Source organism: Aspergillus tanneri (assembly GCF_003426965.1).
Source record: "Aspergillus tanneri strain NIH1004 chromosome Unknown AapTan_7_pilon_pilon_pilon, whole genome shotgun sequence".
NCBI classification, from domain to species: Eukaryota; Fungi; Ascomycota; class Eurotiomycetes; order Eurotiales; family Aspergillaceae; genus Aspergillus; species Aspergillus tanneri.
The window spans coordinates 488,599-516,574 of NW_022984634.1; the positions used below are offsets into that span (position 1 = coordinate 488,599).

A 27,976-nucleotide genomic window follows, 5' to 3' on the forward strand; every position below is an offset into this window, starting at 1 on the left:
AAATTGGCTCGTTGGCGCCATGCTTAGGTCCCAAATCGCCAGTTCCTAAGGAGTACCTTGTCGTATCCCCGCCTGGTTTTGTTCTATTGATCCATCTCAAGGATTGTCACATCACAAGAACCATGTAGTTTTGGGCATTAATATGTCCATTATTGGGGCTGATATTCTGCCCCGCTCAAACAATTACTTATGAAGCAATATCCAACTGATTGATCCCAAAATGGAATGTCACAGCCAAAAGTGGTAATTGCTATGATAAAGTCGTTTCGAATCGACAACTCTCCATAGAATAGGACCTGATCTAGAACCAAAACCTGAGAGATCAGCACGATCATATAATTCATTGTCTTAAATATGTCCAAAATTCATATTGCGCAATGCATGCAAACCTGAAAATCGTAATTCCTGGCTCTCATTAGTTGTCCCACACGATCTTATAGTTCATTGCCACTGCAGAAGGCGAATAGATCGACCTACCAAGCCAGAGCGGTTGTCGAACCCTTGAGCGGCCTTAGCTCCATGCTTGGCACTTCTAGTTTTCAGCTGAAACCAGGATATGCAACTAGTCATGCTGATCCCAATTTCCGATGCACGATCTGATATCATTCTAGATCAACTAAGCACTTTAGTTGGTATTGCTGCAGTGGATCTTAGGGCTAGTGGCTGCTGCACTAGTGGCACGGAGTAGATGTGCGAAATGGATGTACATAATGAATTCTTCTAGCTGAACTAAATGTGATCAACTGTCGATCAAAAAATAGTCCTCGTGGTGAGGTTACATCTGGGAATCTATCCAAGATAGCTCAGAATGGTGTGAGGTTCCGCAGCTCAAACAGCATGCATCCTGGCATGTGAGACTGCAAGTAATATATAAATGGAATCAAGTCCACGAAGTCAAGATCCCAACTCATCGCACTCCAGCATCATGAAGTTCTCTCAGCTTTTGCCTATTCTGGGCCTCCTATCCCGGGTTGACGCTGCGCAGAACAAGCGAGTGCTCTACCCTGCGCACCCTCCCAACCATGATGCCGATGATCTCGCGCACTTAGTTCCCACCCCTGAACAGGCGATGCACTTCAGAGAGGGCGGAAAGTCGGGTACGTATTGCTGAATGGCCTGCAATACATGCATACTGACGACAAGTCAGCCACTGATCCCTCGTCTTTCGGGCATATGGTCTCCACTTTCAACCATCCCACTGTGCTGCTGGATCATTCGTCGCAGATTGCCAGTGTGAGCTGCAAGCCCAACGGCCTGGATGTGTGTTTCAAGAACGAGGCAGCAGAAAGACACGCTGCCGAAAAATGGGATGCAAATCACAGCCCTCTTATTTTCTCCACTAACCATCCTGGTTGCGGTAATCACCACGATGGCAAGAGAAGCTTCTGGAAAGTATCCACGGTATTATTCAAGGCTAAACAGAAATGTGCCTCGGTCAACGCGACAGAAGTCTCTATGGAAGAGGCAATGAAAGATTTTGACCTTGAGTTCGGCCACACTCATGAGAAGATCCACAAGGAACGCCTCTCCCGTCGGAGCACCAGCGCCACCCTGATTGCCTCCAGCACGACCGAGGATATCACCGATGACCCGGCCGCTCTCTCGGACTTCTTCGGCGTCCCAGTCACTGGAACCTATGAGAATATCCCAGAAGCAACTCCGGAGTCGCACGATGGGACAGTCACGGAGATAACGCCCAAAGATTTAGAGAAACGGCTGTGGGGCCCGATTCAGTGGCTCGCTGATGTAGGCAAGGTACGGTCATACATTCTCCAACTTCTACAACAAACCTGATTGAGAAATAGGCAGTGGTTAACACCATCGTAGATGGTGGCAAGAAGATCTGGGACGGAGTCAAGGAACTTGTCGGGAAAGTCATAGAGTTTGGAAAGGAAATTGGTAAATTAATTCAGGATCCGTTGAACTACGAATGGAGTCTGGGGGCCTCGGTCAGTCGCCAGTGGAATATCGGCGGCGAAGGCACTCGCAGGGTGCCCACCACCTCCGGTCTTTTCGGCGACGGCGAGGGCCTGGTGATCGCCAGCACTGGTGTGTTCCCCGGTGATTTGAGATGCGAGAACTGCTACGCCAAGGGCGATGTCTCATTTGCCGGTCGCATCGGATGGAGCATCAATGACGGACTCAAAACCGGATATATTTCGGCTGGAGGATATTGGGATTCCCAGCTGGCTCTCGCGTTTCGTCTGCAGGGACAGAAGAAGGTAGAAGCTTACAAGAAGCAGTTGCTGTCCAAGAACCTGATCAACCTTGAAATTCCAGGAGTCATCAGCGTCGGACCTGAGGTCACTCTGAGCGCCGTAATTGACCTGTATTTCCAAGCGCAGGCTGATATCCTTATCGGAGCCCGGTTTGAGATTTCCCGTGGCGAAGCCCGTCTTGATCTACTAGACAAGAGCAAGAACAAGTTCGAGGGATTTGTTCCCAAATTGACTCCAATTGCCAAATACAGGGGCAACGAAGAAGCGTCGGTCACGGTCGATTTTGGCCTTCCATTGGGACTTGAATTTGGGGTCGATTTGTTGAACGGCAAGTGGAAAAAGACTGTCGGAATCATTGACCAGCCATCTTTCCAGGTACGAGCGAAGACCTCCGTCGCAGGCTGTGACGGCATCGACATGAGTTTGGCAGTCCAGAACTACCTGTACCTCACCGCACTCGGTCTTTATGACTACGCCATTGACACTCGGGACCTGTGGTCCGCCCCATTGGGCTGCATTAAGTGGGTGTCGTGTTTCTCCAGTTAATTATAGTGACGTGCTAACATTGACAGGGTGTCGCCATCATCATCCAAAGCTCATCGTCGTAGGTTGGCATCTCGCCACTTGGCTCTCCGCGCCGCGACCGTCGAGCCGGCCGGTGAAGCAGTCAACGAGACCTTCCCTGACGGAGGAATATCAATTCAGCCGCCCGAGATCGACCCAGTGTCAGTGAATGAAACCGAGGTGGATCCGGTGACGGATTTCGGGTACAAGCTCATCAGCGACATCAAGCAAACGGCGATCCTCATTGCCGGCAAGGAGGACCGTCTGTACCTCGCCCCGTATGGCGACCCAGATGCGAGTGGTGGAGCGCCATTTGCCTACCAGGAAGAAGCATCGGACTCGGTGATCATGGGCGACGTATACGGTGGATATCTGAACTACAATCCCACCGAGATGAGCCAGACTGGGGCAAGTAACCTGCGCTCATCTCGGTTGACCAATGTGCCAGAGGGATCAAAGTTTATGTAAGTGATTCTGACTGACCTCGCCAGGCTATCTTTGACTGATCTGGTTCAACACAGTGCTCTGGCTGAGGTACATACCGACGGCACCGAGGAACAAGGCATGTACGTCGCAGTGGACGGGGATAAGATCTACGCATTGGCAACGTGCAGCGTGGTCGACATGGGAACTCGTATGTACGTGGTGGACTATACCACCAACGTCATGAACCGACTCAACAACAACGAACTGAAAGACTCGGTGGTAGGGGGCGAAGTCCGGGGATGCCAGTTAGTGTATCTGACCTCGGGATCCAAGGGGCTGGTGGTACCCGAGTAAGACTCGCTTAATTATATTTATCCTGGTCCTTCCGTAATATGCTAGGAGACAATAAACTCGATTGATTGCCGATGATCGCAATCGATGGTTCCATCGTTAGATCGCACTTTAGCTACTGGTGATTCTCTCCTGGAAAAAAAAGGCGCTCGCGAAACCGCATTCGAGCTAGTCGGATCACGTGGTGCATAACTTGTGATTGGTGGATAAAAGATCTACCTGTAGCCCATGGAGGCATCCTGACTCTTGAATAACTTTAGTCACCTTCTAGTATCGTCTGCTGTCTACCGGCAACATGAATTATTTCATCTGTCCCAGTCATCAGATACCTTATCGCTAATTCCTAGTCATGCTTATCCTCTTCTATACCCACATCTTGTTGTCTTGCAATCATCTCGGCTAAATCGACATTCATCCGGTGCGCCAACACAAACTGGGAAAATCTCCGTCTCTGCAATCAACCAGCTGGGGCGTGTTCCGCTGACGAGACACGGCAGTCTAGCCCTTGAGCCCTTGATTTGCTCGCTTCTCCATCTCTCCATGTCTCTCCGGACCTCCACATTCCCTCCAGGTCGATCTTTTCTTGTTCTAGTTGCACAACCGGCCCAGCACCATACCTGTCTTGCACCACTCGCGGATCCTTCTGGCACAGCTCTGTAGGTGCCAGATCAAGCGCGTGCCTTTCGGTATGATTTCTTTTTATATAAAAGGCCCGGGGGAGCTCCCCTGCACTGAGAGTCTTGTGATCAACGATTGTAAGCTGGACGTGCCATTATGTATCGGATATCGAACATCTACGGTATGTGGTTATATGCCGGAATTAAAGTTTCTGTACTCATAGTCTCTAGTCCTCGCTGCCTTTGGCACCATTGGCGGTGCTCTCTTCGGTTTCGATGTTAGGTATGTTTTGGTCGCTTCTTGTGGCTGAGTACGTACTGACGCTGCGTATAGCTCCATGAGTGCCTGGATTGGCACCAAGCAATACCTCGACTACTTCAGTAGTCCGGACTCGAATCTCCAGGGCGGTGTACGTATATCAGCAACCCTCTGCTTTGTATTAACTAGCTGACAGGAAAAGATTACTGCTTCCATGTCCGCTGGATCATTCGCCGGTGCTATTGGTGCTGGGTTTCTGTCTGACCACGTCGGTCGGCGTATGTCGTTAATAGTTGCCTGTATTATATGGATCATTGGTGCCATCATCCAGTGTAGTGCTCAGAATGTGACACATTTAGTAGCCGGCCGAGTTATCAGCGGTCTTTCCGGTATGCATTTAGCGTCCCCTAGTCATACATCGCACGCTAATCCATTCAGTCGGTATCACTTCATCGCAAGTCTGCGTGTATCTGGCTGAGCTGTCCCCTGCCCGAATTCGCGGTCGTATCGTCGGCATCCAGCAGTGGGCCATCGAATGGGGTATCCTCATCATGTATCTCATCTCGTATGGCTGCGGTCAGGGTATTTCTGGTCCTTCCTCTTTCCGTGTCGCCTGGAGCATTCAGGCCGTGCCAGGTCTAGTCCTTCTGCTTGCTCTCCCCTTCTTCCCAGAATCTCCTCGATGGCTGGCTATTAAGGAACGCTGGGAGGAGTCTTTGGATACGTTGGCTATGTTGCATGGACGTGGCGATCGCAGCAACCCCGTCGTACAGGTTGAATTCGAGGAGGTACAGGAAGCAGCGCGTATCGCACATGAGGCAAAGGATATTTCGATCTTTGCCTTGTTCGGTCCACAGATGTGGAAGCGGACACTCTGTGGCGTTAGTGTTCAGGTGTGGCAGCAGCTGTTGGGAGGAAACGTCGCCATGTACTATGTCATTTATATTTTCCAGATGGCGAACATGGTAAGTCTCGTCTGCCTTTGTAATCACCAGCTAACCCCTGCAGTCCGGGGACACTGCCCTCTATTCCTCTGCTATTCAGTATGTGATTTTCCTGCTCACAACCGGTGTGATGCTCCCGTATATCGACCGCATTGGACGCCGGTTACTACTCCTCAGTGGATCCGTTCTGTGCATGGCTCTTCATTTCGCCATTGCCGGTATTATGGCCTCATACGGCAATCCGGTCGACTCGATCGACGGGAACGCCAATTTGCGATGGGAAATTAAGGGCTCTGCTGGCAAGGGCGTGATTGCCTGCTCGTATATCTTTGTCGGTGTTTACGGATTTACCTGGGTATGTCCGATTCTTTCTCCTTTGAACAATGAGAACTCTACTAACCTATCCTAGGCTCCGGCAGCATGGATATACGCTTCAGAGGTATTCCCACTGAAGTACCGTGCCAAGGGAGTCGGTCTCGCAGCGGCCGGGAACTGGATCTTCAACTTCGCATTGGCGTACTTTGTGGCACCTGCGTTCACCAATATCAAGTGGAAGACGTACATTATCTTTGGTGTGTTTTGCACTGTGATGACGTTCCATGTATTCTTCATGTATCCCGAGACAGCGCGTCGGTCGCTGGAAGAGATTGACGAGATGTTTGACTCGAATGTGAAGGCGTGGAAGTCGCATGAAATCCCAGACAAGTTTGGGGAGGAAATTAAGCGGCATCGAAATCGACAGCAAAGCGTGGTTGAGGAGAAGACTACTGAGGCGACTCATAAGGAGATGGTTTAGCGGGAGGTTTAGTAAAATTATGAGTGTATATCAGAAATTTGTTTGTATTTACTCTGTAAGGTCTACCATGGAGTAGCGCTCAGTAATGCCTCTTAGCATTTGAATGGAATACTATCGCCAGATCTAGACCCTACTCCCTCATAGTGACCAAACCAAGGGTCATTCGTCGGTTTATTTCAATGGCAATGCACGTAACTTAAAAGTAACGGAAAATTTTTAGTAATTAACTCCTCTCTTATGTTCAACTCCTTGGATAGCTTATTCCATTGTTACTCTGTTTATCTCTCCACTATCACCGAATAGACAAACCTTGGTTTAATAAGGCATCCCAGACGTCAAATCTACTTGGTAAGATTTCACATCCCTCAGCTATAGTAGTTATTCTACAGGATATCCTAATAATCCGCAACCCACATTTTGCCTTACCATTGCGCTCTGCATCGTGGATGGGAGTAGTGATGTCTGCATCGCGTATCACGATGCCCTCGCTAATAGGTGCTTGTTGTCCAAGGATGATGATAAACTTGTGCCTAGTTCCATATGTCCATACAAGCTGTATTCCGACCAATTGGAGTATAAGCTCTCATGACATCCACAGAATAGGACAGAATTACCTAGAATAAAAGCAGCAAATACAATGATATCTTACCCTGTACTCCTAATCTATACCGCAACTGGAAATCTTGAAACAATAAAATGCAGGAGCAGAGCTGAACACTTTCCGAATCAGTGAATTCAAGTAGAAATGACCCTCAGCAATTTAGCGACACTCAGTTCCCTCCTTCTTTCCTACGCCTACTTGTTTCCTTCAATCGGTCCCAATATCCGGCTGACTTCGTCAAGCTCACAAAGTTAATTAGGCGATTCACGATGGTCATGACTACACCATGATGATTGGGTATCCGCATAAATTTTATGATGTGATCTGGTTCCATGGATCTCAGACGTAAGAGTTTCGAAATCATTTTGCTGGAAGAGAGGATATATAGATCCTCTCTGCCCCAGATGAAGGCAGACAAGCAAGGATTTTTCATTCATCGAGGTACTTCAAAATGTACTTTTTCATTCTGCTTTCCCTCCTCGTTAGGCTAATCTCAGCCTACGATGTTCCTGATAACCTGAGAGATATCTACGACAACCACAAGGTACGTGCATACATTTACCTACCAAGCAGTGGTAATCTGACTAACAACTCAGTCTGGTGACTGCAGCTCCAAGCTCGCTGAGGGATTCACCGACGGAATCGGCGGCGACAACTCCTTCACCTATTGTGGTGACATCGACGGGGCTATCTTCGTGCACAGCTCCGGCAACGGCGGACAATATGCTAACATGGATGTTGACTGCGATGGAGTCAACAACAGCGGAGGTGCCTGCGGCGACGATCCAACAGGACAGAACCAGACATCGTTCAAGGGATTACTGAATCAGTATGGGATCGATGAGCTGGATGCTAACATCCATCCATACGTCGTGTTCGGTAACGAGGCCTTTAATCCCCAGGAGTATGGCATGGAGCCACTCAGTGTGATGGCTGTGGTTTGTGGCGACCAGCTTGTATGATATATAGGTCGCCTGTATGAGGTTTCATACTAACTAATCGGTCAGCACTATGGTATCTGGGGCGATACCAACGACGAAGACTCCACCGGTGAGGCTTCGATCTCTCTGGCCAAGCCGTGCTATCCCGGCGGTGGTATCACTGGCGACAATGGCCACAGCGAGAACGATGTTCTCTATATTGGATTCATGGGCCCAGATGCCGTGCCAGGTGATGCCGACTGGACGGCACAGGACGCTGGCGCATTCGAGGAGAGTATCAGGGATTTGGGAGATCAGTTGGTTGCTAAGCTTCAGAATTAGAGCCTTTCTATAATGATTCTGAAGCTTGTTGTTTGATATATGAAAGTGTATAAAAGTATTTTGGCTTGTCTCAATCTCAATATTCAAAACTAGCAGACTTTGAGTTATATCCAGGCATCGTCACTAGAGATAATCGTATTTGACTTATGATATCCTCAGTTGATCAATATCACTCATGCTATATATACAGGACGATCCCGTAACCTCAACAACACTATTCTTCTTGATAGAGATCTCTCCAAGACCCCCGCTGTCTAAATCCTAGCAAATCTTTCATTTTCCTATTACTAATCGGCGCCTCTCTCTGTCCCATCTCCCTCGTAATCGGCACACCCGGACACTGAGTCCGCAAGAACGCCATTGTCTGTGCGTCATTGGTCATCTCATCGTTCACCGCGTTAAACACCTGAAACCCCAATCCATCCGTGCATAGACACCGTTCAAACATCACGCCCATATCCTTCGCATCCGTATACGACCACCCATGGACCTTGAACTCCTCCGGACGAGAGACATACTCATGGAACCTCCTCTGGAACTCATCCTCCGTGATAATCGCCCCAAGCCGAAGCACATAAACATCGACGCCAAACCGTCTCGCGAAACTCCGTCCAACATTCTCCACACATACCTTGGACATCCCATACACATCCATCGGATTAACATCGACAGACTCCTCAACGGGAAAAGACGGGAAGTCCACATCCCCGTCCGCATACGTTACACCATACGCGCAGATTGATCCAGCCAGAACAATCTTCTTCACTCCTGCTCGGCATGCGGCTTCCACAACGTTATACGTGGATAGTACATTGCCTCGGAATGTCTCGTTGTCCGGAACCATCATATTGCGCGCGTACCCAGCTAGATGGATCACCGCGTCGGGTGTTTCCCGCGTGGGTTCATGGAAGGGCTCGGAGAAGATGAAATGCGAGTGCATGGCCGAAAAGACTTGGCCGGTGTCGGTCAGGTCAATGCGTATGGTATGTACTTTTTCGTTTAATGGTGTGGGTAAGGGTTGGAGGTCCAGGTTTAGAACCTTGTGGTTTGTGGATAGGAGGTGGGTGATTATGCTCTGGCCAGCCTTGCCGGAGCCGCCTGTTATTAAGACTTTGGGCATTATTATGACTTTTTTTTCGTTTTCTTTTTATTCCTTTCTCTTGTCTAAGATATGTTAATGAAGCGGCTTGAAGTGGGGTAATCTTACACATTAGGTATGTGGGGATAGATTCGTTGCTGTAGATTACAAATCCAGCCAGTAGATAAACAATCAAATAATTCTAAAACTGCAGGATAGATAGTTATCAAAAGTATTTATTTACTCGGTTGGTATATGTAAATGTTAGCTCATGTGACCACCCCGCATTTCGGGAGAATTTCAACACGATTACATTCAGCCCGTCTTCCAGTCCCCCATTCCACCCAAACCTACTACCAAAATGCGCAATCTGCCACGAATAGCCTGTTTCCACGGCGGCGGCTCAACCTCGTCGATCTTCAGCATCCAAAGCGCACAGCTATCCGAGCTTCTCGCCAACGAATTCGAATTCGTGTTCTTCGACGGCCCGTTCGATCGCAGCGCCGGCCCTGGCGTCCTCCCCGCATTCCGAGGCCACGGGCCCTACCATTCCTGGTTCACGGTCGATGACACAGGCCAGGAGCTCCCTGATGGGGGCGGATTCGGCAATCGGGACGAGAACGGGATCTCGCGTGTGTGGAAATTAATCGAAGCCAAGGGCGCAGGAGGGGATTGGGTCGGGGTGATGGGATTCAGTCAAGGGACTCGCGTGGCGGGTGGGTTACTGCTTGATCAGCAACGGAGGAAAGCAAAGGGTGAGAGTATCCCTCGGGAATTTGACTTGCGATTTGGTGTGATGTGTATGGGGGGTGGGGCGCCGATGGAGTCGGAGATGAGTCGTATGTTCATATCCTTATCCTGTTTTTGTTTTGTATAGCCTGGGGTGGATTGATTCGAATGGCTAATACTTATAGAAGGTGCGGAGTCCTCGGAGCTAGTGCGCACGCCTACGCTACATGTTCATGGGCTCAAGGATATGTTTCTCATGTTGGGACAGCATCAATTGGCGACGTACTATGACCCCAAGACGGCAACGCTGTACGAGGTGGATTATCATCATGCAATGCCGTGGGTGAGGGCAGAGGTGGATCGATTCGCAGAGCTGTTTAGGAAGACGTATATGAATACGAAAGGTTGATTTCGTTGGATGCTCGGGGGTTGTCTGCATTTAGATCTCTTATTGTTCGGGGTGCATATAGACAGTATGTTTATTGACATGGTTGGATATTAGTGTATTCGATGAATCAACTCTTTTACTATCTTATAATAATATTACTTTAACAAGAAACATCACTAGGAATATTGCACAGCTGAAAGCTCTTAATACTATCCAAGTGAAGTAGAAGCATTACTAAATAAGTCTCTTCTCCCTTAGTCCATTGTTGAACTATACCATGGCAGAGGCGATTGGTGTGTTCCTTTTCACTACCTGTCTAGGCCCACATCTGAAGAATGCATATATTGGCCCCGATATTAAGAGTCTCGAGTAGCCGCGCATCGACAGTTCCGAGTCTTTGTAGCAGATGGGGCTCAAAAAGTGCGCCGTAGTACTGCTGAAGGTACACTTCTATAAGGCCACTCTTTCTGCCAGCATTTGTATCCATGTATGTGATTATTGTGACGTCCTTTTCAGTATCCCCTCCATTCACAAATTTATTCCTCCCCCCTACTCTAGCAGTTGCTTCATTATAGCCCATTCATCCAAAGTATATGCAGGTAATTCCCATGTGTCCATGACTAAGTTCTTCATGTGTACAGACTTTAATTTTTGAGCTCACCTAAAGCTGTTCCGAGGTGTTCTAAATACCTTGCAAGTCTTTTGTCAATTTCTCAGCGTTTGTACAAGTTAACTGGCTTTAGAGTTTCTCGTATCCATAAAATTCCACTAGACTAAAGAGCACTCGGCCTTAGGTAACCTAGACAAATCGTCTGATATATTGGCATCTTGCCGAATATTGAGACCAATCTTGTTTACTATTTTATACGCTTGGTCGGGAATTATAAGGCTATGAGTAAATAGTTGCTGGCTTAGGTCCTTGTAACTATTTAAAGGCCTCACTAAAACACTGTGCCAACTCTAATATTCAGTGGTGAGGTGACAGCAAGGGTAATGGATGGTACTGATCAACCGACCGAATGACTGTGCAGACAAACAGGTGTAGTTCGCTTCTTCTATTGGGTTAAAAAAGAAGAGGCGCGGGGGGGGAAGAAAGTCGCAAGATGGCAGGGTCCCCATTGCATGATCTTTCGGACCTGGAGCTAGATTCGTTTTCTACTCGTGGGGTGAGTTCACAAGGTAACAGAGTTGATGCACAGAGAGCCTAAACACCCTGCAAGCGCTGTTTCACCATGATCAAAGTCCCATGGAAGCTGATTTGATGTGCGGCGTCTACCGCACCGACGAGGGAAACCCCTTCGTCCTGCCGGCAGTGAAATAGGTGCGATCAAGTGCTCAATCTAGAGAGCGGCTGCTGACAACTGTTGGCATTCTAGGCTAGGGAACTTCTATGTAATGATCCTTGTTGGGATCAGGAGTACCCGCCATCCCATCTTGCACCCAACGGCTTGGAGATCTGAGTTCCAGGCTGCTGTTTGGGGAAGAATCCAGTTATGTCAAGGACAAGCAGTATGTGAGCTGACCCTCCTGGCGGCTGGGCATTAGCCAAGATTTTCATAATAGCATTGTCACCGTTCAGACTCTCAGCGGTAGTGGATCTTGCCACATGGGTGCAGTGTGTCTAGATCGGCATTGCAGCCCTTGGGAAGAGGGCACTCCAAAGAGAGTATACATCCCGGCTACCGCAGTGACCAACCTGTCGTTTCTGGTGACGACGCCATCGACACGAAGCGCTTCTAGTTCTCGTATCAGTCGGTCACCAAAATGGGCGTTTACTTTGGTATTAAATGGGACGAAGGCTTCCTGTAAGTGGGTTAGGGCCCATCATCAGGTTCCAGCCAGTGGCCTGGCTGGTCGAGGACAATGAGCTTGATCCCAAACCATAGACTGCTTTAATGGACTTGTGATCCCGTCGAACCTCCGCCATGGGAAGACAACGGGGTTGCACTGGTTCCAGCAGGAGCCAACGGAAGCGCAACCGTTTGGCAATGGCCTTGGTTCAGCGCCTCCATTACGTGCACACCCATACGTTTCTCGACTGGATGATCCCAATTGCCCTTACCAGTACCTTATCTAAATAAATTTTGTCTCCTCCATTAGTCGATTGTGTCCAATGCGACACTTTCTGCCCGGATTGCAGGAGACCGGTAGCAGCAGCTACCCAATCGCAGCCCTAAAACACCATTCTTGACATGGCTGATCGCTTGCTATATGAAACTTTCCCAGGGTGCGGTTGTTCATAATGATCGACCTTGGAAATGATCGCTGGTGTATGGGCACGGATGGACTGCGTAGGACTATTTCAACAGTTGTGAAACCGAACTTTTTCGAATGCTGGGTCAGAAGTGTAGACACCCCATCAGCAGAGGATTAGAGGAAGCTGAATAGGCTCTTCTAACGATGAATTTGCAAGACGACTCGTAGGCTTCGATCCAACCGAACGCCTCTTTTCCGTAACCGGCCCCTTTATGGAAAGAGGCTCAATTCGTTCCAGCAGGAGCTATTTATCAGGTCCTGGTCAATCATCGTTCTGGGTCTTGGGTTAATTCCCGAGGGAAGATGAAGTTAGATGTTGTTGATTCAGAAAACTACCATTCGGGCACCTAAAAATCATGGGCTCTAGGGAAGCCGTAATTGTGGTATGCAATTTTTATATTGACAGCTTGGAAAAATGAAAGTCAAGTGGCGATTAATAGGCCTGAATATTAATATAATAGAAAAATAGTCGGGATCTATATCAGATAAGACACCAAATAAGAGTAGGTAGGGAAAGATAACTACATACTATAGTATTGTCAGATATGAATATCTTAATCCTAGTATTCACTTAATCCTAATACTCACTGCTGTTATGTACTGCTATTTAATAATAACACCCACCTGTGGCATTTCCTCCCTATAATCACTATAAATGATATAAAGCTAAAAGTTCCTTGTAGCATATAAGTGAAATTGAACTGTCACTGAATAGAATTTGCTCAGCTCCCTTAGTCCATTGCTCTACAATGAGACAGCAGAGGCTATCCAAGTGCTCCTTTGCCTCAATATTCACGGTCTCCAACAGCCGCCCATCAATACTTCCAAGACTTACCAACATACATCCCTCGAATGATACATCATATTAATTGTTAAAGGCACAATTAGTAGCCAGATAGATCATGGTTGATTGACCTGCAACGCCACGAGCGTGTGGGACTGACCGAGGGCGACACTCATGAACAAGGTGGAAAAAAAAAAAGGAAAAAATTGTCCCTGGTAATTGGATAACACGTACTGATCCCTGGCTTGACTGCCAGCTAGGTTGGAAATTTCACGCTGTCTCAGGTGTACCACGAGGCTACCTAGATATCATGCTTGAGCTGTTCTTATGAAAGTTTTTATGTCACCAGCTACAAATCAAATGTGACCTTATAAGAGGCCAAAGTTTGCGTCCGTCTTATGTTTATTCGTCTATCATTATTCTTAATGACTTAGGTAAGTGCACCTATCCAAGCCAGGCGCTGCAGCTGTGCTCAATTCACCATATCTTACCTGACTAACTGGCCTTTCATCTCCGTACGTAGCTCTCGCAGTACTTTAAGCTTGCTTTCTGATGTCCTTCGATGCATCCTGCTATCGATCCCGAGCAGTCGGGAGCCAACCAACTGCATTGTGCTACACAAGTGCACTAATATTAGTCGTATTGTTCCGTGGCTTTTCAATATTTTAAGGGTATCTGTTTGATCTGAGCCTTCTCATTTTGTACAACCTCGACTGAGCCAGGGGAAGCTTTTGTTGGCTCAAGTATCTGGTGAGCAAATATGGACAAACTCCCGAAAGACTTTGGACCAGCAGAATGCTTTTGTGTATGGAGGTGATATTAAAAACGATATTAAAATGATTAGGTATATGGACACCAAAGCCGGTACAACAGAAATGATTTATTGTGATGCTAAATGTAGGAACTAGACACATGAAGTGCAGTGAGGAGCTACGTGTTTCCCCGTATTTAAGCAGTCACCGAAGCTCAAAGATAGGGTTAGATGGAATGTCAGGGTGGATGTCCCATTATCCTTAGATCAGCTAGAGAAGAAGTATTGGTTTTCGATTCCAACAGATCACCGTGGTCTGGCAGGAGGCGAGGAAGCGAGTAAGCTTGCTCTCCATGGGTCAAGTCCCATGGACATCCGAAAGCTCCATAGAACAAATGTTCAATGGTAAGAGGCGTTGAATAAGGTTCCGGTGAGCTAAAGATACTCTAAGTAGTTTAGAGAGTTGTCAGAATAAAGCTAGTTCATATTGGGCATCGTGTGAAATAAGAGTCATGACGTGGTTGATTCTTATCAAATAATATGGCCGTTGGTGGACTGAAATCATGCGAATCGGGGTATCCTCCCCCACACACGGAGCACACAGCAAAATAAAGATCAAGAATATAATCAAGAAGAACCCAACCAGCTCAATCCATTCAAAATAAGACCTTTTTGCCAATCGTACTCTATTTCCTCTTCGGGACTAGCCGAATAACTGACAATTCTGTGGGGATTCTGAAGTGGGGTCAAAACACACAACAATAATCATCGATACGTGAGAATATTCAAGCTCTCATATGTCTGACAATTAAGAGACGTATTCGCTCCAGTGACCAACGTCCGAATCCTGGTCTGATCATTTTCCACTTTTTCTTAAGAACTAGACGGTAGCCCAAAGAGGAGCGATCCCCAAGGCAAGACTCCGCAGGTTAGTCTAGAAAATATATCTATGGAGGTTCAGCGTGTAATCAACATATATATAATTAATTACAGTGGTGTGTCAGAATAGGGAGGTATACTACTACACCACACGGTCTATAACAATTAAATCTACACTTTAATCCTGGTTCTGTGCTACTCCATGTAATGAATGCATATTATCGTTTTTCTCTTAGGCTATTCTCTATTTCTCAATTCAGTGATGAGTTTCATCCTTTCGTAAGAATACTTCAAGTGCAAAAAATCATCTATACCTATTCAAGACAGGTCTCTGAAAGTTCTCCATCGCTGCTGATAAAGAAAATCTAGATATTTGATATTTACATGTCCTCGACTACTGATCATATACTTAAAAAAAAAAAAAAAAAAATAGGCTGTGGAAGGCTTTTGGTTTCTATGTGATTTCTCTGTCTGAGTTTCGTACAGGAATGCCTAGTATGAACATGACATATGCTAGCCTGTCCTCTGCATCTAGGCAAGAAATCAATGAATATTTAGACCACATCTTGTGGAGTGAGTGATCCAGCGACTCGTCTAATTCCAAATTGCGAACCGGGGTTAATAGATAGAAAGCCGACCCCAATCAGGCTACTATATCTAGTTTAATTTAGCCAACTTTATAAGAACCCACCTACTACCTGTAATGCTGAGAAAAGGGAGAGGCAGGCTTAGAGCAAGCACCGCAGACAGCATACAGCTCGCGGGAAATATAGGCAGCCTAAGACAGAAATTATATAATTACATAATAAAGTTTAATGAGCACCAATTATACTTTCTTAGGTTTTAGCTAGGTCAAAGTAGGTATGTAAAGATCTGGTGCTAACTCTTTATGCTGGATCATTCCCTCGTACGGAGTAAATACCTAGCCATATAGAGGCACACTTCACTGTAGTACATTCAAACGTCGTCCACTGTCGGGCTGAAGACCTTTACTTGCTGAATTAGATGCCGTCTATACTTCAAAGAGCAATTAAGAATACCACTGCATGTTTATATTAGGGAGCCGCTATTATAAATAGGAGGGAGCTTATTAGAACGACGCCTAAGTCAGCGGGAACATCGTCTTACTCGAATAATGAGAGGATGGAGATGATTGCAGAAGGACCAAAGGAGTTCAATCATAAGTGGGCATGCATTGTCAATCCATCGTTAGCTATTGCCAGTTTTACCACTACACCACAAAAAGTAGCACTGTTATAATTGGATGTGGTACTAGTATATCTGCCTATTCTGACACCTATTATCGACAGGCTCCGTATCTGTCCCATCTCAACACCGATATGTCCAATTACTTCCGGGTATAAGTCAATACGATGGCTATGACCCGTAAGTCATTCATTACAAAACCTTCTACATGGACTAATGAAAGTCATCCTAACGGGCTCGACAAGCTTCGTTGGCCGCAAAGTCCTCGAGCAATGTCTACAGAACACATCCATCACGTCCATTGCCAATCTATTCCATCGTGTTCTTCCCGCTGCGGTTTCCAGTAATCCAAAGCCGACGGTTCGGATTGTCGATGATTTCTAATCCTACCCTGAACCAGAGTTACAAGACCTGTAAGTAGCGGAGGCACGCATATGGTAGTCTTCTTTCTCTGTATTCCAAAAGCCTGGAGTACTAACTGGGAGTATTACAGGACTCTTGGAAAAGCAGTTGTGCCAGGCAACGATGTAGCAAGAAAAATCCACGTGGAGTATACCTTATCTATCATCAAAGCATTCAGTGAGCATATGGCCTCGGTGAACAGAGGCCCCAAGTTCCGATTCGTCTTCTGCAGCAGCATAGCTGCTGAAAGAGATCCGACGGTCTTGGAACGTGGACGGATACTATCTAATCTTAGGGGCAGAGAACAAGATCCTGTCTTTTGGTAAGAAACTTGATTACACTATTGAGACATATACTCTGCGACCAGGCATGGTTCTTTCTCCACAGTTAAACCTTTGGGCATTCATCTCTGGATTGGTACCATCAATAAAGCCGGGTGCTTTTGCAGGCTTCATGTTAAATGTGGCCTTAAATGGGAGTTCGCAACAGATATTGGAGAATCACACGAAGGTTAATTATAACAATTGGAGATTGTGTAGGGAGAAGGGAAGGATAAATGTGCATTTTGATGTTAATACTAATTTATAAACATCTATTATTAGCATCCATAAGTTAAAGTTTGCTATTTATTTGTATAAGTAACTCCATATCCAAACAAGTGGTTAATTCTTCACACCCCAGTTAGATATTGTTTTTATTTACGACCGTGGTCCTAGAAACAACGTAATACATACCATATTAGAATAACATACTTTACAAAGTTCTGCAGGAATCTCAGCAACCATGCTCCATTACTTAAGTGAATAATTGGCTGAAACCTGGATTCCAGGTTACTGGGTCATTCCCGCCAGGGTTGTTTGGAATTCCGAGTTGCCTCGCTCGACGTAACAGATAGGATAATAGGAATGGGGCAGTGCATGGTTGTTTATTATGTTTTTGTTGCCATGTGTGTTCTTGTTCTTGTCTCTGTGGTTCTTCTCTCGGCCGTCGCACTGCTGCGATAGCTGATGCGCTTTGCTGCAGCTTATCTATCACCTCAGCTAGCTCTACATCAAACCTTTGTTTAGCTTGTTAGCTCCTGTCGATTCTCTTTCTCTTTATATTATTTTTTTTATTTGTTTAATTTTTTTTTTTTTGCCCTCCTTACAAAGCACTTTACACCAGGTGACTCTGAACTGGCACCAACAATTCCATTTGTCGTGGCCAGCCATCATCCTCACCATAGACCATAAATATTACCCCGAATACAAACCGATAAAGATATCAACAACACAGCTATCCAATGAACACTGCATACCAGACTTTGATGTCCCCCAACACGTAAACAAGGGGGTATGGCTCTTGTTCGAGATCCAGAATTCTGGCGACGATTCTCGCGTGCCATCCATCTAGACGAGCAAGCAAAAGCTACGGGAAGCAAAGAAACAGCATATATTTCGTATGAGAAACCCTACCCCATGGTCAAATCTCATTTTTGTCAATGTAACTCAGTTCTTTTGCTAATGTCATAGTTTGTCCAGGGATAACTGGATTCAGAATCAGCGTCGCAAGAGACGCCGATCTATCATCTGTGGAGTTTTTACTGTTGTTGCAATTATACTTCTTATTATTGCGGTGGCGGTCGTCCTCTGGTGGTTCGGAACCCATGATTGGTTGCGCAAGCCCTCAGGTCAGTCATAGAGTTCTTCCTAATAACTGCTCAATGGCAGGCTTGAGGGTTGACAAGTAGAAAAACAAGCATGAGTGATGGTTGCAAATAAATAAGCGTTGAAGCGCAGATAATTATGGGTTTGGTGAACTGGCTGCATTGACTGGATCCGGTGTCTCGATTATTGTTGCGGCGTTAAGGAGTGGACTTCTAATTGGAAATACCCCGCGAGCTCTTGCTTCTTCTGTATATGAAACTCCTATTATCATTATCATCAATTCTGTCTCCAAAATCCATTACGTAAACCCATGAACTATCCCCAGCTGAAGGGATCGAACAGCAGCCTTTTTGGGTAGTCATGTTGTTGTCTGACTAATAAGGCGTGTGGCCACTATCATCTCGTGTGTCATCTGATGTTCTAGTTATATCTGTTTAATTATTTGACGGCAGGCTTCATTACTCCGTAACTGGCCCGAAGCAAGGAGCAGATAGTTGACTGAAGCGGGTTGTTGTCCGCTCTAGCTCTCCGCATAGACTTGCCCGAATAGGACAACTGAGATCCCGGTTGTCGGCAACCACGAAGAGAAGTGTCGTACAGTGGATGCTCTCACATCACTTTCCGATGTAGTTGCTACTCCAAATTTCTGCTTCCAAAAGCAAAGCAAATACAAAAAAAAAAAATAAAAAAAAAAAAAAAAAAAAAAAAAAAAAAAAAAAAAAAAAAAAAAATTCTATGAGAAAATACTGAGCAATTTCAAATCTTTACCCTAGTTGAATGGTACTACAGTATTGGGGCATTTTAAGCATCGTTTGGATCGCGACCAACCAGCGCTTACTAGCGGGTCTTATCTCTACTCCGCACGTGTTGTGGTCCTCCCCCGCAATAAAAGGAGCTACCAGCCCCAAATTCCCGCGTGCTCTTTTTCTTTTGATTACGCCTGCCTGTCTCTCTGATTCTTCGGCGCAAGCCATAGGTCACAATGCTTCCTCCATTTGACTATTTCACGTATCGTCGCGTTCGGTAGGCCCCCCACCCCGGCGGGCCCAGTTTCCTCTGCTAGCATTTTCGAGCTACCAGCGCATGCCCCGTTGCTGCCGTCTATAGAAACTGACGTTATACAGAGACTCCAAAAGAAGAGAGCGAGCTAACCGTTTTGCTTCTCTCCCAACAGCTTACCATACTTCCTTCACAGCGTTTGACAAGTCTATCATCAACAAGCCAATAGAAGAACTGGTGCAAGAGGTCCAGAACTCCTCACTTTCCGCAACTGATGTAGTCCGCACCTATGGCAAAGTCGCTGTTAAGGCCCAGGAGAAAACAAACTGTGTCACCGAACTTCTCCTTCCTGAGGCCGAGTCATGGGCTCAGTCAGAAGTAAACCTCAAGGGTCCTCTGGCAGGTGTGCCTGTCTCTTTGAAGGACTCTGTGCAGATCAAAGGGTTTGATATCTCTCTCGGGTATACACGACTTGCTCAGAAGCCTTACAAAGAGGATGGCCCTATGGTGAGATTATTGAAAGATGCCGGTCAGTGTGTCTCCAATATGGAGTTTGTTGGTATCCTGACTTTTTCCACTAGGCGCTGTACCCTACGCTAAGACGGCGCTGCCGGTAACCCTTCTCTCTTTCGAATCTGCGAATGCCCTCTGGGGCCATTGTCGGAACCCTCACGTTCCCGAGTACTCGCCAGGAGGCTCGACCGGTGGTGAGGGTGCTTTACTGGCTTTAGGTGGCCGTATCGGTATCGGATCCGACGTTGCAGGCTCTGTCCGCGTTCCGGCAGCCTGGAGCGGTGTCTATTCCCTGCGCTGCAGCACGGGTCGTTGGCCTAAAGCCGGTGTCAACACCAGCATGGCAGGCCAGGAAGGAGTTGCCAGCGTATTTAGCCCCATGGCTCGTACCCTAAACGACCTTACCTATTTCAGCAAGGCCATCATCGACATGAAGCCTTGGAAATATGATTACACTGTCCACCCTATCGTATGGCGTGACGAAGAGGAGAGCGAAGCCAAGAGCAAGAAATTACGTATCGGATTGATGATGAGCGATGGTAAGCCTTCTCAAATTATACTAAAAGAACATGTCTGACTTCTTCTAGGAGTTGTGCCTCCTACCCCGGCCATTGAACGCGCCATTTCCACCACAGTAGCTGCACTTACTGCGGCTGGTCATACTGTCTCTGAAATCACTCCTCCCACAAACGCTGATCCCCTCACCGGCCTTCATCTTGCCTCCCAACTCCTCAACTCCGATGGCTGCGTGACTTTCAACTCGCATCTTCACAGCTTTGAACCCTCTGATCCCGGGGCAGACCAACTCACCCGAATCGCTAACCTCCCCCGCTTTCTTCGCTACATGTACTATTTCTACGTACGGTATATTAGGCGAGATCCAACATGGGCGGCGATGATCCGCACCTTTGGACCCAAGTCTGCAGCTGATCAATGGAAGCTGGTCGCTAAGCGTGAATCCTTCCGTGCCACCTGGCATGCGTGGTGGGATGAGGAGTCTCAAAACTACGATTTCATTCTGTGCCCTGTCAACGCCACTCCCGCGCTCCCCCACAAGGCCATGCACGATGCAGTGTCCTCCTGTGGATACACCTTCCTCTGGAATCTGCTCGACTACTCCGCTGGTGTCCTCCCCGTTTCCCACGTCGACGCCAAGAAGGATGCACTCTACGCCCCGTACAAGAAGGTACTGAAGCAACTGGGCACAGACCATGCCATTGCCCGCGGGGCCTGGATGCACTACGATGCGGTTAAGATGGCGGGTCTCCCAACAGCCATTCAGGTGGTGGGCCGCAGATGGCAGGAAGAGAAGGTCTTGGGATATATGGCGGCGGTCGAGAACGCGTTGGAACAATATTATGACCCGGAGTCTGGGGAAGGGGGGAAATATCCCCTGATTGAGATTGATTAATGTGTGGCTTTTTTTTTTTTTTTTTTTTTGAAATATGTTTTTAATAAGTACAGTATACACTTTCCATCCTTTTTTTGGCCCCCATGGAAGCCATCCACAGCAGCGGTATATATCACATGCAGAGTACTTATGACCACACCTAAAAGGTGGGACGATGGGCAGAACTCAGTCAATATCACAATGTTCTCACGCAGAATTATGACCATGAGACCTCTCATTTCTGACAGATCCAACGCCAGGTAATTTAGAGAACAGTATTTGGGTTTGACAAACTATGTTGTCGAGAATTCGACCTGTCAATTTTTTGTGGCCCTTCCGCCCTCGGACCTGGATTTAAGGCGATGATAGTCAGATGTCAATACGGAGGGCGGGTAGAAAAGAGCAATTAAGAGATTGGGAATGAAAAAAGGAATATCCCAAATATATATATATATATATATAAATTAAAAATTTTCTAAAAAACAAAAAAGAAAAAGAAAAAGAAAAGGGGGATATATGAAAACCTGAGCAGAAAAAGAAAATTAAAGTTAGAGAAAAACAGAAAAAGACAGAGCAAAAAGCAAAAAAACAAAAAAATCCCTGATTGCTTGCTATACTGACTTCAGCCCATCTAAACGATCCATGGTGAGCTGACAGCCGCAAATTATGTCATCTAATCCATGGATTCTTCCCTCTGGATTAAACTTCATAGTGTCTGGTTTGGTGACCGTGTCGCTGCCAGAATTCCGGAACTGAAGGGCGATCAACCAGGCATCTGGCCAGGTCACGGGGAACTAGCTATCTGAGCGCCTCCCACGTCGGTCTTCCTCTGGCTAGGCCGCCCTCTTTCTTTCTCCCCTCCTCACCTACCTTCGCTCCCTGATACTGTTGTTGCGTTCATTCTTTCCTTCTTTTCCCACAGATGCGTCCAGGTTGCCAACATTGACCTCCCGGTTTCCCCCTCCTCCCCCGAATTGACTCGAATTGTCGTCCTGTTGCGCCGGAAAGTCCCTTATTCGTCCCTTTCCACCCCCTTCGCCACGACTATATACCGCCCAGTCTAGCTTTTGCGGCCGACACTCGTGTATCTCAGCGGACAGCACGATGCTGATCCTAGCATCTGCTCCCTCTCGTCTCATTGGATACTTCTACTCTTGATGGGCGTCTGACTGGTTAGAGGTTGGACATGCCGCCGAATAAAGGCGCCACTGGGCGCAAAACTGATGCCATTCATTTCGTCAACGCAAGGCCCTCGTCGGAAAGTGAGAAAGTATATATACAGCGTCTTGTCCGCGCTCATGTAGGGAAGTGGATCTCCGACCAGACCAAGGACCGGTCAGATCCGTCGGACAGCTCATTGTGTGAAAATCACGAGAAGGCTGTCATTTCCCCGGGGCATCCCGTCGAACTTGACGCAGAGGAAGCGCTATTTCCGTCATCGCCCCCATCTCTAGGCTCTCCTCACTCACCGGAATCCAACACTTCCAATAGCACTTCAGTCATCCGGTTCTCCTCACGCAGTACCTGGGAGAGCCAGCAGACTTCTTCTGTGACGCATCCTTGCCCCATACATAGTGGCAACAGCGGCCTTTTCAAACTCGACAGCAGTTACACCGAAAGTCAGTTTGTAGCATCGTCAATGAACGATAGTCCAAGCCCGCCACCGCCCGGAGAATCTATCGAAACTTTTGGTGCCAGCATGCTGGACCCCTTCCTCACATACCCATCCCAATATGCACCCGATCTTGTTCATGCACGCGAGAATTATTGTACGTATTTGTACTTGGAATACAGCCCCCTCCCCCCGGCTCAGATGGAGTCCTTCCTGACATTCTCTGCTGTAGGTCTGACAATCTTGTGGCCTGGTCTGACACCCGATTCTGAAGATGGGTCTGTCATGGCAAGTTCGAGCTGGTTCCCTCTTTCCTTGTCGGAACCCACCCTGTTTACAGCCTTCTTGTTTGGGTCTCTTTCCCATCAACGAGTGCAGTGGTTAAACCGCTGGATCCCTGAAGGTTCGTTTCGAGCACGAGACCAGCAGCTTCTTGAACTCTGTCAATTCGAGACCATCAAGATGATAAACAGGGAAGTCCGCAATCCAAATCGGGCTGTCTGTGATGCTGTTATTTTAAGCGTCGTATGCCTGGCACACAGTATAGCGGATGACAGTGATGAGCAGCGACTTCGAAAGACTCCATTTAACGCACCATTGCGACGATTACAATGGCTTGATGTTTACGGGTCTCTTCCGCCTAATCTGATTCACGTGCAAGGTCTGGTCCAAATGGTCAGGTTACGAGGTGGTTTGGAAAATATCAAACTCCCAGGATTGGCCCCAATATTGTCATTGTAAGCTATCTAAAGTTCTCAACCCCCTTGTTCTTGGAATGGTATTGACAAAGTTAGCTCGGATCTTGTAACCGGAAGCACTTATCTTCTTCCCCCAACTTTTTCTTATATCCCCCTTGGTGGCCACCGGAAAAATATGTCGCTGCAAACTTTACTTGGTTATCACCCTGAAGATGCGGAACGTCATTTGGGCCACCTACGTCAGATCGGCTGGACTCAAGAATTAGCGAACGTTATATATTCTATGCGCGTGTACATGAACATTGTCGACGATCTACAAAGGAGCTCGGGAAAGCCTGACTACGCATTGCTCGCGGACCAGCGTAATTTGGTCCATTATTCTCTTATGTCTCTTCCAACAGCAAGCCAACTCGAAGGTTTCTCGTCTTACGAAGACCCCGATATTATTTACGAAGCGTGCCGTCTTGCCGGATTTATATATAGCGTGGGAGTGGTTTTCCCTATGCCAGCACAGAGTTCTCCACTAGCCCAGCTAGCTTCGCTGCTCAAGGGAGTTATCGAAATGTCGAATTTAAGGACCACATGGGCCCATCACCATGCTCAGGTGGTGCTATTATGGGTATTGACACTTGGTGGTATCGCCGCTGAACAGCGTCCTGAAAGGCAGTGGTTTACGACCATGCTCGGAAAAACTGCGCAATATTGTCACCTCACTGGTTGGGCTGAACTTAGAGCTATGCTGAGGTTAGTCGTCTGGTACGACCCGGCCTGTGATCAGCCTGGTCAGAATCTGTGGCTCGATGTGGAGAGGTTGTTCGCGTCATTATAAAAGTATTGTGATTTGATTTCTAGTGATTGCACTATCTCAATACCGAAATTAGCTCCACCACATTTCTGGCCGATGGTCAACACAACCTTGCCCCTCCAGTGTGAACGAGATACGGATGATGAGTCACATTGACCAACTAAGGGACATCATTTCCCGCCGTGTCCTAAGACAGAGGCAGCGTCATCCGTCGCATCGCACATATATCCCGAGTGGCATATTGATCTGGCCTGGTGCAAGCTTCCAGTCAGCCCGCTCTCAAACATACCCAGTAGGAACAAGCAGGCCGTGTAATATGGACATGAATAACGACAGTCATGAAGAAACTACCTGGACGAAAAAAATGGGTCTGAGCTATTTGCGGCTTAGTGTTGTTAATTTAATTTGTCTTCAGGCTCAATCCTTGGCTAATATATACAGACTCAATCATATTAGATATAAAAAATTTCTTTAATATATTGACATATAAACATTTTCGCTTATCATCCTCTGATGCCTTTTTTTTTTGTTTTTGTCGTCTTAAACCAGAATGCAATTAGTACAATACATTGTGGTGTCTAGGATATGTCAGCAACCCCATAAGAAGGCGTCTCGCCATGTTGATTCGCAGGCGACAGTCGCCGATGGAGCAACGGCTCTCGTTCCCAGTCTCTTGTAGCACTACTGTCATGTCTCCCATTAGGCAGTGTGCCGCTTTCAAGAGTGGCTTCTTGCCCTGAAGTATCAGCAACAGAACCAGCAGCTGCCATGGCCTTTGCTTTCCACCAAACAAATCCCACCAAGGCAGTACCGATGAAAAACGTCAAAATTGTAAGAACAATATTCACAGGAACTGGATTCCGATGAAAAACCTTAAAGGTGAGAGCGTCAAGCCCCGCCTGTGCGAAATTGCCCAGCCCCGCTAGACAAATAATCAGTCCGTAGACTTTCCCGAAAGTCTGAAAGCCGAACACCTTGGCGGCGTAGTCGGATACAAGGGTGTAGTAGAATGGACGATAGAGGACGAACAGAATGATGTTCGCATATCCTGCATGGAGGCTGTTAGGGATGCAGCCCAATACTCCGATCACAGTTGCAGTGGTGACAAGGACGAGTAGAACGAAAGGTGTGCTTGCAATGTCGAGGATAGTTCCAATAAACGGTACGGAGATGAGACCGCCAATAGGAAGTAGGAAATCGAACGACTCGTTAAGTTTACGGGCCGAATCCACGGATGAAAAGAGATATTCGTATTGCTGACGGAGGGAAGCGACGAAGTAGTTGATACGAAGCATTTGGAGTACCGTAAATAGCGTAATCAAGACGAACCATGCGGAGCTGATCTGCTGCAGGGCAGACAACCCATGCAGCGCTCCCCAGACACCACCTGTTGTGTGCGTGTCGGCTGGTAATTTTGGAGTTTGACGGACCTCGGGATTGGCGTTGGATTCATTGAGATTAGTTGTGCCTAATACCGGGTCGTGGATTACAGACAGGTCATCGTCGCCGTCTGTGAGGAGGTCCTGGATCTTGGAAACTATGTTTTGGCGATGGACGCGGCGGTCGTTGCGCTGGCGTTCGCCTTCATGTCGATCTTGGATATCCACGTCAACCCTATCGTTTAGTTCAGCGGAAATATGAATCTCTGCTTGCTGAACCAACTCTCCGGTAGTTTTGTATGATGTCACGGGCATGATGGTTAGCTGCGCCGCAAATATAAAAAGCGGGACGATCAAGTAAACCAAAAAGAAGTGCCGGGATGTGAATCGGCCATCAGTCGTCTCATTTATAAGGCGGAAGATTAGAAATACGGCACTGGAGGCGTCAAATGCGCCTGTCAACGACGATAGGATAAGCCCAGAGTGAGTGGGGAATGTATTTGAAAGGTGGAACGACGAGATGAAGACAAACGGACCGCCCAAAGACAAAAAAAGATACCCTGGAACATACGCATCGAAGGGCAGATTTGGAGCAAGACCAAAAAGAAGAGATCCAAAGGTGAGGAATATGCACCCTATTATTCCGGAGACATGGGGCCCATATGTGTCCAGGATTGTGCCCACGGGGAGGGCACAAACGTTGGTCGCGACAGCAGCAATCGTGAACATTAGATTAAGGCTGTCCGTGTGTTAGTGGCTAGCACTTCTAAAAGAACATCCTGGAAGACATACTGAATTTCCTGTCCGTAACATACCTCCTGATCCTGCTCGAGCTCACCTTTAGAGCATCGATCGCGGTAGACCCCTTCTTGAATCAGAATGGGTTTTAACGCTGCGAAGCCGAAGACGATCCCTGCCGAGAAGAAGCAATATAAAATAGCGAGACAGACCTGCACTGTATGGGATAGTCAGTTGCAACACTGTAGATAATCACCCTAGAGCCATATAGTTACCGATTCGCTTGGTCCGCCCAATTTCAAATGCTCCAATCGTTTCTAGGCCCGAACAGGCTTGCTGTTTCACTTGTGGAACGGGCTCTTCCCTTGCCGTTTCGTTCTGCCGATTTTGGGTAGGGGTTTCCGAGAAACTTCTCCGAGGGGATATGCTGTCATTGTTGACATCATCTACAGCGGCTTGACTCCAACCTGGTCCTGAGTATGGGTTGAAATTTAGACGCTGCCGGAAGGAATGATTGCTATACGTCGAAGGAAACGATGATGACAGCGATGCATCCGGAAGGTCTTGGTATGCTAGATCATCATCATCATCATCGGTTTCTGCGCCAGGAGATTGCTCACGACTCTCTCGACGACGGAATGAAGCTGGATTATGCACCCACGACTCCAGATAGGAGACTCGGTTCAGAGACATTCTAGGTATGACCTATTCGACCAAAAGCTAGGTCAAAGATCACAGTTGCAAGGTTTATTGGCAACTATCAAAGGCTTAATATAGCCTTATTCACGCCAGTACAGTGTCACCGGATTCAATACACCTGCCGTTCCCCCAGAAAAATAATATAAATAGTACTGTCGAAGATGCCAGACGACAAGATTACCTTCAGGGCACTAGACATAGGCACATCAGGTGGTAGAGTCAGTACCACCTATATATTTAGTTATTAATCACAACATGGCCTGATATTTGCTGCAGGGACGGTAGGAGGAAGAGGCGAAAGATGCATTGGAAGTGTGATGATGACGACCAGCGCGGAGATAACGTCACCTGATTCGAGCTCTCTCCGCAGCTTCCTGCGAAGTCAAGGCTGAGTCAGGGCTAAGTCATCAGCCTCCTATTCCGATTCTTCTTGGCATCTGCCAACCATCCAAATTCCACAATCAAAATAATGGAGACATGGTGGGCCCTGCAGGGCAATACTATTACTAGTCCGGCTGGCCATGCTACATGAGACCTAGTGCTCTGTAGGTTCTAACTGAAGCCCAGCAAGTTCATCATTTTGACTTAGATGCCGACGGGTTTATCGGGCGTGGCGCTACGGGCGCAATTTAGTCACTCTCATACTCCGTACAGACGGCTGGAAGCCCACTTCCCCAACGGAGACTCTCCGACACTGCCTTCGATGGGACGGGTCTCCCTACCTTGGATTATCAGCTCATCGCTGACTCGTGTGATGTTGTCTCATTGGGCGAAAGCTGTTATATTTCCCATTATTATGATCCACCGAGCTCAAGTCCAAGTTCTGCAGGCGGCCTCCCACGTTGTCCTTAATATGGCATTGCAGTTGGTGTTTTCCCGCCGTTGGGGCTAAGTATTGCCTTTTTCCTGCTAGGACGGCATGAGAAGCAGGGTTGATTTGGATGGTTCCTATCTGTGGTGGCTTAAGCACTTTTACCTCCCCTAC

The 27,976-nt window shown here is 47.3% G+C and overlaps 9 protein-coding genes across 9 annotated transcripts; 7 read left to right on the plus strand and 2 right to left on the minus strand.

Moving 5' to 3' along the window:
• Nucleotides 1-925: 925 nt before the first annotated feature.
• ATNIH1004_006767 (uncharacterized protein) lies at nucleotides 926-3,563 on the plus strand (the record flags this gene model as incomplete). The annotated part of the gene is made up of 5 exons (XM_033571394.1): nucleotides 926-1,097; nucleotides 1,148-1,755; nucleotides 1,806-2,749; nucleotides 2,792-3,247; nucleotides 3,305-3,563. 5 exons carry the CDS (start codon nucleotides 926-928, stop codon nucleotides 3,561-3,563), a joined length of 2,439 nt encoding a protein of 812 aa, XP_033424709.1.
• A 771-nt stretch (nucleotides 3,564-4,334) lies between these two features.
• ATNIH1004_006768 (uncharacterized protein) lies at nucleotides 4,335-6,176 on the plus strand (the record flags this gene model as incomplete). Its single annotated transcript, XM_033571395.1, has 8 exons — nucleotides 4,335-4,359; nucleotides 4,409-4,460; nucleotides 4,512-4,587; nucleotides 4,639-4,714; nucleotides 4,796-4,825; nucleotides 4,875-5,401; nucleotides 5,445-5,735; nucleotides 5,790-6,176. The coding sequence occupies 8 exons, from the start codon at nucleotides 4,335-4,337 to the stop codon at nucleotides 6,174-6,176; spliced, it is 1,464 nt and encodes a 487-aa protein (XP_033424710.1).
• Nucleotides 6,177-7,228: 1,052 nt separating this feature from the next.
• Nucleotides 7,229-8,039, plus strand: ATNIH1004_006769 (glycoside hydrolase family 75 protein; the record flags this gene model as incomplete). Its single annotated transcript, XM_033571396.1, has 3 exons — nucleotides 7,229-7,321; nucleotides 7,374-7,733; nucleotides 7,785-8,039. The coding sequence occupies 3 exons, from the start codon at nucleotides 7,229-7,231 to the stop codon at nucleotides 8,037-8,039; spliced, it is 708 nt and encodes a 235-aa protein (XP_033424711.1).
• A 214-nt stretch (nucleotides 8,040-8,253) lies between these two features.
• ATNIH1004_006770 (NAD-dependent epimerase/dehydratase family protein) lies at nucleotides 8,254-9,159 on the minus strand (the record flags this gene model as incomplete). Its single annotated transcript, XM_033571397.1, has 1 exon — nucleotides 8,254-9,159. The coding sequence occupies one exon, from the start codon at nucleotides 9,157-9,159 to the stop codon at nucleotides 8,254-8,256; it is 906 nt and encodes a 301-aa protein (XP_033424712.1).
• A 319-nt stretch (nucleotides 9,160-9,478) lies between these two features.
• Nucleotides 9,479-10,255, plus strand: ATNIH1004_006771 (uncharacterized protein; the record flags this gene model as incomplete). Its single annotated transcript, XM_033571398.1, has 2 exons — nucleotides 9,479-9,956; nucleotides 10,032-10,255. The coding sequence occupies 2 exons, from the start codon at nucleotides 9,479-9,481 to the stop codon at nucleotides 10,253-10,255; spliced, it is 702 nt and encodes a 233-aa protein (XP_033424713.1).
• Nucleotides 10,256-16,277: 6,022 nt separating this feature from the next.
• Nucleotides 16,278-16,494, plus strand: ATNIH1004_006772 (uncharacterized protein; the record flags this gene model as incomplete). Its single annotated transcript, XM_033571399.1, has 2 exons — nucleotides 16,278-16,290; nucleotides 16,334-16,494. The coding sequence occupies 2 exons, from the start codon at nucleotides 16,278-16,280 to the stop codon at nucleotides 16,492-16,494; spliced, it is 174 nt and encodes a 57-aa protein (XP_033424714.1).
• A 2,646-nt stretch (nucleotides 16,495-19,140) lies between these two features.
• On the plus strand, nucleotides 19,141-21,081 carry ATNIH1004_006773 (putative acetamidase; the record flags this gene model as incomplete). Its single annotated transcript, XM_033571400.1, has 4 exons — nucleotides 19,141-19,181; nucleotides 19,283-19,686; nucleotides 19,739-20,209; nucleotides 20,258-21,081. The coding sequence occupies 4 exons, from the start codon at nucleotides 19,141-19,143 to the stop codon at nucleotides 21,079-21,081; spliced, it is 1,740 nt and encodes a 579-aa protein (XP_033424715.1).
• A 1,165-nt stretch (nucleotides 21,082-22,246) lies between these two features.
• ATNIH1004_006774 (uncharacterized protein) lies at nucleotides 22,247-24,199 on the plus strand (the record flags this gene model as incomplete). Its single annotated transcript, XM_033571401.1, has 3 exons — nucleotides 22,247-22,829; nucleotides 22,905-23,409; nucleotides 23,467-24,199. The coding sequence occupies 3 exons, from the start codon at nucleotides 22,247-22,249 to the stop codon at nucleotides 24,197-24,199; spliced, it is 1,821 nt and encodes a 606-aa protein (XP_033424716.1).
• Nucleotides 24,200-24,753: 554 nt separating this feature from the next.
• Nucleotides 24,754-26,985, minus strand: ATNIH1004_006775 (putative MFS transporter Fmp42; the record flags this gene model as incomplete). Its single annotated transcript, XM_033571402.1, has 4 exons — nucleotides 24,754-25,789; nucleotides 26,126-26,293; nucleotides 26,347-26,509; nucleotides 26,568-26,985. 4 exons carry the CDS (start codon nucleotides 26,983-26,985, stop codon nucleotides 24,754-24,756), a joined length of 1,785 nt encoding a protein of 594 aa, XP_033424717.1.
• Nucleotides 26,986-27,976: the final 991 nt, after the last annotated feature.